Here is a 10,200-nt window from a genome sequence, read left to right as displayed (position 1 = left end):
AGGCTGGCACTGGAAGGATCTTGTTGGAACCACAGGCATTTATATATATTTGTGTCAATTAAAATGTGTAAAAGCTATGCTTTATCCCATATGTTAAGTGGCTTATTCTTTACTTCCACTCAGATACTCCACTTTACTTAATAACCAGACATCTTTCCTTACCGATTTGGATTTAGACTTTGCAGGCTAACTGAGAAAACCTGGACAAAAAGTATGCATTTGATATTAATAAAGTGTATATATAGTGAATCATAACTGCTGACAATATTTTTAATCAAAATACTGCAAATGACAAATACCAAACAATGTTTTCATGTGAGCTGTAGATGTAAAATAGTATTTAACACTTAGCCACAAGCATGTACATAGTGGTGAAGAGACATAATGAGCCCCTATCTAATTAATTAAAAATATATATATTTCATTACCAATTTACCAACATATATCTTTAGAGACCAAATCAGCTCTTTTCTAGGAAGTATGCAACAGGCATAATTTAGATACAGAATTCCCACATCCTGGCACTTGAAAAATTTCATGCTTGTTTTATTTTTAATTTCAAACATCATTGCACCAGGCTTCAAGTGACAAACTAGCTTTTCCTTGAGTGATCTATTTAACACTGCTCTAGCCTGAAGAACTGATGCATCATTCTGGAACTTTTAAATCCATTCTTTTGGTTCTTTTCAAACTTCTTTACTGACTTGGTTTGAGGGGATTTTATACAACTGTATTAGTACAAAAAGGTAAACTGACCTTTAGCAATTAATCTCTCATCTGACAAAGTGCATGGAAGAAAATGCACAGCTATGCAAATGAATGCTTAAAAAGGACTACTTTTCAAAGTTAGGTGATATTATTTTATGGCACTTCTATCCAAAGAAATAGGTCACAGCTAGACTCATTTGGCCTCTTGAGGAACTTTGGTATTTCATCCTATAAATCTGTCATGATATTGTCTTACTGTAACTAGAAATAATGGTTGAAAGGGGATTACATGACTTGTATTAGAGAAATGCCAGAGAAGGGTTTCTAGAGTTAGCAAATTCAATAATCTGTAGGCTTTGCTCCTGTGACTATAATGTCAAAATAAAGTTCTATCAGAAAGCAATGATCCTAGAGCTTTTATGTAATATTGTTGCAAAGCCTTCCTGTTTGCGTAAGTTTATACTCTTCAGTTTCCTTATTTCTATCAATTTTGTAGCAGAGTGTGGGGGATGTAATGGGGCCGCTGAATGTGGCGTAGCATTTTGAGTTTCTGAATTTTATTTATAGACCACAGAGCCTTTTCCTTGATGGTTGCTCAAGTTATTTTAATAAAATAAATATGCTTTATAGTATCGATCTTGCCAGATAATATTAGATTTTACTAGATTCTATATTTATTACTCATACATTTTGGAGTTTTCACCTCAATGCTAAAAAAAAGTGTAGAAATCCTGTATGGTACTTTTAAAATAATACACACTTCTCTCAAATTTAAAAAAATAAAAATATATTTGACCTATGAAACTGCTCTCAAAGAAAAGTTAATGGTGGTTATACAGGTACTAATATTTTAATTATATAGACTGCTCAGTTTCCAACAAGGTATTTCTTATTTGTAGATTTTTTTCCTTTCCATCTTCTTGATGATAATCTTTCTGATCTTGTTTGCCACTGGTATCTTCAACTAGGCCTTTGAGCCGGGACAAATGGTGTAAAGCCCTACATTTAAAAAAAAAAAAAAGACACCCTTATCAACAAGTATATATTATGATTTAAGTTACGTATATTTAACAGAAATGGCAGTACTTCATTAACACCACTTAATCAGTTTTGAGGCATCTCTTCAGATTAATACATATTGACATGTAAAACTGTGAAAACAAATTAAACATTTTGTTAAATGCTGATTTAAAGGGACAATTCAACTGTAGACATACTTTCATGACACTGCATTTCTTCATTTTTTCTACAGATGTCTATTTTTCCTATTTATAACTGTTAAAAACAAGAAAGGACGACATTTTAGTCTGCATTATATAAAAAAACCTCAGCTTCTTCTAGGGTCAATGATTTTGCCTAGCAACATACTTAATACTTTAAATTTTATAAATCTGAATTGCCAACTTCTGGCTTGATCTTATTTCCATTTTAGTCAATGAGTTTTAATGGAGAGGACTGGTCCTTTCTTTTCATTACTTATTTAAGAGAATGAGATAGTTTAAAAAAAAAAAAACTGCAGGGTGATGTGCGGGGTGGTGGTGGGGGTCTCCACCAAGTATGGCATGCAACTCTTTGTAAAAGGGACAGATCTGTGGCTTGGCACCATACTGTTGGCCTCCCTGGCCTGTGACACGTCTGCTGCTGTTTCTTTGCTTTCTCATAGCACTGCTGCTTATCCCTGTTGTACCCTTTCTCCTGCATTCTCTGTGATATCTGCTAGTAGATGTTCACATTTATAAAGCTGTTCCGTAGCTGTGCCTGCACAGCCTCTTCTACCCACAGGCCCAGGAGATCCGGTCTACTCCAAGTTGGAGCATGTAGCCAGCATGGTTAGCTGGGCAGTTGCGCACAGCAATGGAGAGCTACCAGGTGTGCCAAGCTGGACAATTAGGAAAAGGCATTTCAAAAATGTGCAGGGCTTGAAAGGCAGGGAAGTGGGATGCCTTCGGGTCACTGTGACCCCGGGGGGTGGAGTTCACAAATTGTGACCAGAGTGGTCAGTGTCAGACATTGTGGGACAGCTGCTGGAGGACTGTTAGGGTCAACATAGGTAATGCAGTGTCTATATTCACGCCGTGTCAACCCCAGTACATTGACCATAGCTCAGTTGCCAGCTGGGGAGGTGGCGTTACTATGTCAGCATAATGGAGGGCTTACATCAGTGGGAGACAAATTTAAGCATGCACAAATGCACAAGTAGGTCCATGCAAGGAGGCTTACATTGCTCTAACTTTGTAGTGTAGACCAGGCTTTGGTTTAAAAGTCAAATTAGGATGCTAAAGTAGTGCACTATGTTAAAGAAATAATTTCCTACCTAAGTTATATTTTCACTTTTTACATTTTACTTTTATTTAACATTATAATATAAAAATGTAGTGCACAGTGAAGATGGACAGTTTGTCAAAACAGAATTATACTCTAGCAGTTAAGTTAAAATGATTCTATTATGAAGTCTGTTTTTTCCATTCTGCCTTTTGGTGTTCAAGAGGTTTCCTACCAATTTATGAGCATTTATTTAAATGGGACTCGTGTTTATTTCATGTACAGAAAATGTTTTCTCAAGTAAGCTATTCATTATGATGCTTCCCTGTCATGCAGCAATGAAGATTTCCCACACAAATTGTTTTCTGGAAGGATCAACTCTATGGTTACTCTTGATGCAACAGTATGCTTCTACACACACATCATCAAATTACATTGGCTACTTTTGCTACCACACTGCATTACAAGTTCATATCTAATTTTTCTGCCCACGATTCCCTCCAAGTTTCTTTCTTCAACCCATCAAAAGTTATACTGTAACATGGTTATTCCACTTTTTAAAAAATTGTTTTCTAGGTGGGATCACTTTAAAAAATTTCCTTGTCCCATATTTCTAACTTCTCCAAGTTTTTATTACTTCAGTTTTCACCTGTAAATTTTATAAGACTCCCAAAAGAAATAATGTAAATATTATGATAAAACCCTACAGCAGCTCACTAGATACTCCTTAGATCCATAAATTGCTATGTATTTTTAGTATTCACAATTAACTTGTGTTTATACATCAGCTAGTTTCCAATCCATGTGATAATTCTCATATCCAAACTAATTTATATTATTTTTCCAAGCAAGACTTTGAGACAGGAGACCTTAATTATGCGGAGTAAGAGAATTAGTACACTTACCTTCGAAGGGACTTGGTAATAGGGATCACGACATTGTCACATTGCTTTAATTCAGAAACTGCTTCTTCTGAAAGCTTAAAAAAGAAATCTGTCAAATATAAACAAGTGACTAACAGGGCAGATATGAATAGTTTACATTTATATAGCATCTTTCACCCCATAGGGTCTCTGACAACTTTACAAATTATACACATACTATAAGGATCAGCTTGTTCGCCACTGAATCGAGCTTTGTGGGTGAAGTAGAAGAGTTTAACACATTGCAACATAACAGAGTCTTCAAAACCTGTTCCTAATTTGCATCAAATTCACTTGAAACTGCAGAAAAATTAAGGTAGCAAAATGTAATTGCCTAATTCAAAACAGGGTAAGCATAGTATGGATAAAATTCCTTGCCCTGGTGAAAATTGCCATGTCTGTTAAGGAGTGGTCAAGATATTTTTGTTAGAACACATTATGCACGAAAGACAGCATCTCTAGCAGCACAGTACACCCTAACAACTGCTGGCGTCATTGGAAAAGTGTTTTAATTCACCTTCTGAATTAAACACTACTTGTAGCACATGTTCTTTGAAGTCTTCCATCCAGTTACTGACCTGCTCCAACATGGCTTTGGGAGATAGGACAGGATACTAGCATAACGTGACAGGCACATGGTAAGTAACAAGTAGGTAAAGAATTTCTAAACAGATTTTATTAAAACATTTTGTTTCTGTAATATAGGACAATTAAATGCATTTGAGCATGACTTTTCTTCATCTAAATATATGCTTAGAGGCTTTCCACCTTTTTGATGCAATTATAAAAAAGCAAATCCAAATATTAGGTAATGTATCCCTTTAATCTGAAATGCCATGTTTCTCACGTAAATCCTTCTTTTCTTCCTGTGCCTAAGAAGATACGGTATAGGGTGAAATTTTCCTATTATATTCAAAATCATAGAATCATAGAATATCAGGGTTGGAAGGGACCTCAGGAGGTCATCTAGTCCAACCCCCTGCTCAAATTCCCAACTAAATCATCCCAGCCAGGGCTTTGTCAAGTCTGACCTTAAAAACCTCCAAGGAAGGAGATTCCACCACCTCCCTAGGCAACGCATTCCAGTGCTTCACCACCCTCCTAGTGAAAAAGTTTTTCCTAATATCCAACCTAAACCTCCCTCACTGCAACTTGAGACCATTACTCCTTGTTCTGTCATCTGGTACCACTGAGAACAGTCTAGATCCATCCTCTTTGGAACCCCCTTTCAGGTAGTTGAAGGCAGCTATCAAATCCCCCCTCGTTCTTCTTTTCTGCAGAATAAACAATCCCAGTTCCCTCAGCCTCTCCTCATGAGTCATGTGCTCCAGCCCCCTAATCATTTTTGTTGCCCTCTGCTGGACTCTCTTCAATTTTTCCACATCCTTCTTGTAGTGTGGGGCCCAAAACTGGACACAGTACTCCAGATGAGGCCTCACCAATGTCGAATAGAGGGGAATGATCACGTCCCTCGATCTGCTGGCAATGCCCCTACTTATACAGCCCAAAATGCCGTTAGCCCTCTTGGCAACAAGGGCACACTGTTGACTCATATCCAGCTTCTCGTCCACTGTAACCCCTAGGTCCTTTTCTGCAGAACTGCTTCCTAGCCATTCGGTCCCTAATCTGTAACAGTGAATGGGATTCTTCTGTCCTAAGTGCAGGACTCTGCACTTGTCCTTGTTGAACCTCATCAGGTTTCTTTTGGCCCAATCCTCTAATTTGTCTAGGTCCCTCTGTATCCTATCCCTACCCTCCAGCGTATCTACCCCTCCTCCCAGTTTAGTGTCATCTGCAAACTTGCTGAGAGTGCAGTCCACGCCATCCTCCAGATCATTAATGGCAAATGGCAAAAGATACCTCATGTTGGCTTACATGTTCAATCTACACATCAGTGTATTTGAGTTAAACAGATCAAATTACTAGCCTTGCACTAAAAATGATGCAGACCCCCTTCAGAGGCACTGTAGTAGCTAGCACGAAGTTTTGAAGACAACTGGTGAGAGGAAGTATTCTGGTTTCATGTAACTGAGGAAAAGAGAACTCTCAAACTACTAAAGGTCTGAGAAAGAGTCTGAAGCAGGGAAGGATGCACAGATTCGCATACAGTTGTGTGTAAGCTGAAACAGCGAAGAACACTTAAAAATATTAATATACAAAGATAGTAAACATTCTAGATCTAAAGCAGACATTTGAATTCTAGAACCAATTAAATGTATGAATAGACCAATAGATGAGTGAAAGCTTATTAAAAAGAAACAAATTTAGAGCTAGATAAAGGATAGAATAAAATATCTCCTGATACCTAGCCCTGTTCTCTTAAATACAGTATACCATCTATCCAATCTAATATGAAAGAAACCAAAAGATGAGAGTGGGACAGGAAGTTGGACATAATCTTGCAGTCTGATGTGGCAGAAAGAGTCAGTAAGGAATTATGGACTACATGTAAAGAGTCGCATCAAAAACATGACAGTTTTTGTCCATATGGTTTGGGTGGTGACCACATTTGGAATATTAATTTCTGAATATCTCTTTATAAAAGATATTTTGATAAATCAAAGTTCACTGAAGAGGTAAAAATAAAAAAAAAGGGGGGGGGAAGAAACTGACTTCGGCCCCAATTTAGGAACACGCTTAAGAACATGCTTAAGTACATCCTAATTCAATAAAGCACTTAGGCACGTGCTTAGTGATAAATACGTGCTTAAGTCCCTTTGATTTCAATAGGTTTAAACATGTGTTTAAGTGCTTTCCTGAACTGGGGCCTTTATGGGAAAAGGATTAAAAGCAGACCACCAAAAAATTTTGAATGGGAGTGTGGACCCCTTTGGAAATCTTAAATATAGTCTGTGGACCCCCGGGGGTCTGCAGAACACGGGTTGAAAACCACGGTAATAATATGTACAATATGCCTAACGTTTAACAAAAGAAGGGCATATTTACACTCTTCAGATATTTGTACCCTGTTAACACCAAGGAGGAGAGAGAAAGAGAATGATATAGGGTGGTCCAAGGGACTACGAGTAGTGGTTTGAAATTAAGGGGGAATTGTAGGCTGAATACTGAGTATCAGGAAAAAACTTCCTAACATGGAGCTCCATTAGGTTTTCTCAACACAACTGGTACAAGTTCCACCACTTGCGACAGAGTTACAGTAGACTGGATAAAACAGTAGAAAACTGGGAACAATACTACACTGTCAAATATATGAACCAGAAGACAAAATAGGTCTTTATCTCCAATTTGAATGAATATGGGTAACTGTGCTCACATCTTTGTAGGCTGGCTGGACTTCTAGTTCTTACAAGTACAGTCCCACAGAAAACTTAGACAGGATATTAATATCAATAAGACCCAATATCAAGAAGAAACTGCTTACTTTTTTAAATTCATCATTTTGTTCAGCAGTTTTATTCTTGTTAAAGCTTTCATGAACTGCTTGTAGGTTGAACAACATTAGCTTTAAAGCTTCAACTGGCCCATGGTGGTTACCTCCAGAAAATGTATTTTCCTAAAACCAAAAAGCAGAAAGATTTTAGATCTTGCAATGAAACAAGAGCTGTAACATTTTAAAAATCAGACCTGCTACTTTTAATTTTTCTTTAGGACAATTTGATAGTTGTGACCTATGTGGATTTTCCACTACTTTTTTGTCAGCCTATATAGAAATAGCATATAGAGGGCCTCATTCCCAACTACATCAATTTTATGGCACTGTAGCCCATGGAACCAACGTAGGTACAGTGCAGTAGACCTTGAGTAACAGAGGATATGTCTACACTGCAGTTAAACACCCACAGCTGGCCCGGGTTTGCAGGGACTGGCCAAGGGGCTGTTTAATTGTGGTGTAGGTATTTGGATTTGGGCTGGAACCCAGGCTCTGGGACCCTCCCACCTTGTGGGGTACCACAGCCCGAGCACCAGCTGGAGCCTGAACATTTACACACTGATTAAACAGCCCCATAGCACGAGCCTACTGACATGTGCCAGCCATGGGTGTGTAATTGCAGTGTAGACATTCCCAAAAGGCAGAATCAGGTCTAGAAATGATAAAGGAATACAGGAATTGCTCTGACAGCAAGTTGGTATAGTAAAAGCATGATCTCTATGTCTTGTCTTTATTTGATAGATGTAAGTTACACTAATAATGAACATAGCTGGGCACACAAAAATTCTTAACTCCAAATATTAATTTTAATAAAAATGATAAATCCAGAACCAAACTCAATCCCACACTCACCCATAACATGCACACCATATGTTCCCTAACACTTGGAAAGCAAACACCTTGGAAAAGAGTTGTTTAGAACCTGAACTGTGAATTTCCACATTTTCTAATTTTGAATGTTTAATTTTAGAAGGGACATCAGTAGCTTAAGAACAAACATCACCTCTGTTTGAAAATTATTTGCCTACTTTTGTTAACAAGTAACACTTCAGATTACTATAGTTGAAAGATGAGAGGAATTTTTTTTTAAATTGTGATTTATAAGGGAAAGCTATGAAACTAACTAGAGAGTGATCTTTGCATGGATTTTTTCCACACAATAGATAAGATAAAATTACAAAATATATAGGAATGACAGAGTAGGTTGCAACTGGCCTGGGAATGGCAAAACATGTGAAAGGAAGCATAGAGTCAAATACACCTCTACCCCGATATAACGCGACCCGATATAACACTAATTCGGATATAACGCGGTAAAGCAGCGCTCCGGGGGGGGCGGGGCTGCGCACTCCGGCGGATCAGACCACGTTCGATATAACGCAGTTTCGCCTATAACGCAGTAAGATTTTTTTGGCTCCCGAGGACAGCGTTATATCGGGGTAGAGGTGTATAGTAAAAATCTTAAATGAATCAAACTGTACCACAGAATCTCTATGGGAAGAAATTCCATGCTTGAGTAATAGAAGTTTAGCAGTAGGAATATCTACTGACCATATGACTATCCTCTCAGTATTCTTGTCCAGCATGCATCTTCAAGTCTTGAGTTTTCCCTTCAGCCTCCTCTCGCCTTCCCTTCATCATCTGCTCAAATCCCCTTCTAAACTCAACCATTATTTCTAGCTGCACCACCAAACCCAAGATCCTCTCTTCCATCAGATCTATCAAGGGGCACTTCATACAAACAAATCACCTTTCAGGTACCCTCTCCAGAATGATGTACATCCTGCAGCTTCCACACCAACCTGTCTTCATTGTTTCTTCCATTCTTTAGGTCTTTGTAGCTGTCATAGCCTCCTAAGCTCCCATAAACAACAAGCAGAACAAAAAAACCACACACAAACTAGACACACCCTCCCCCAAACTCCCACAACTCCCCTGTTTTCACAGCTCCATTTGATGGCTCCTGTGCCTCTGGTTAGCCAGTTGGCTGCCTTTATACGTCTGTATATGTTTGTTGAGAGAACCATGTTTTTATGTGTGTGTTGAGAGAAGCAAAGCATTAGATCACAGCTAAACCTTGATAGGGCTTGCCTAGCTATGATCTAATGCTCTGCTTTTCTCAACACACTACCCCCTACCAAACTTTACAAACTGAAAACAAACCACCGAGCAAACACATACTCTCAAGAACTCATTCACTGCCCCTAAGGACTAGGGGCTTGTCTCCTTTTTCCTACAACAGATCTCCACTCAAACTCCCGTTTTCACAATTGTTTGCTGGCTCCTGTGCTGCTGCTCCTTTGGAGGAACCAAGCAGATGAGTATATGTTAATCAACTCCATCCATTTTGCCCTTTGAAATTCAGCAAGGGGAGGTGAAGAGTAAAAAGCAGAAGAAAGGAGTAAATGTGATTCAGAATATCGCTTGGAGGTATTTGAAATTGAGGGGAGGTGCGAATGCTGGATCAATTATCCAAAGAGGATCGGGAGAATGTTACCTCATATGTAGATAAGGAGGTGGTGAAGATGAGGAGTTGTCACCTCATATGTAGAGGAAGAGGTGACTGAGTGGACTAAAAGTGTTGAGACTTATCCAGGAAACGGGTTTCAAGGCTAATAAAGAGAGAGCCCAACTAGTGCAGAGGAAAGTGAATTATTTGGGGGGTGACCCTGGGGGACCAAGGAATTCAGATAGATCAACAAAAGGTGAAATCATTAATGAATTTACCAAGGCCAGAGGATTCTCATGCGTTGAGGGTGATGTTAGGTGGGTTTAACTATTTAAGAAAACATCTGGAATTTTGCCACTATAACTTTACCCTTGTGGCGTTTACTAAAAAAAGAAAGTAGAATTGGAGTGGGGGCCTGAACAAGAAAAAGCTTTCTGTAATTTAAAACAAGCTTTGATGCAAGCTCC

The 10,200-nt window shown here is 38.5% G+C and overlaps 1 protein-coding gene across 1 annotated transcript in view; it reads right to left on the bottom strand.

Moving 5' to 3' along the window:
* Positions 1 to 263: 263 nt before the first annotated feature.
* C6H18orf54 (chromosome 6 C18orf54 homolog) overlaps positions 264 to 10,200 on the bottom strand; it is a 35,123-nt gene continuing 25,186 nt past the window's right edge. Inside the window, exons 6-8 of the mRNA XM_065406254.1 lie at positions 7,276 to 7,407; positions 3,876 to 3,949; positions 264 to 1,707 (exon numbers count right to left, since the gene is read on the bottom strand). Of these exons, the coding sequence (XP_065262326.1) occupies positions 1,563 to 1,707; positions 3,876 to 3,949; positions 7,276 to 7,407 (351 nt within the window). The 3' untranslated portion in view covers positions 264 to 1,562. The remainder of the gene's footprint in view (positions 1,708 to 3,875; positions 3,950 to 7,275; positions 7,408 to 10,200) is intronic.

This window comes from Emys orbicularis, chromosome 6 (assembly GCF_028017835.1).
Source record: "Emys orbicularis isolate rEmyOrb1 chromosome 6, rEmyOrb1.hap1, whole genome shotgun sequence".
In the NCBI taxonomy this organism is placed as follows: domain Eukaryota; kingdom Metazoa; phylum Chordata; order Testudines; family Emydidae; genus Emys; species Emys orbicularis.
This window is presented reverse-complemented; position numbering and strand designations above follow the sequence as displayed.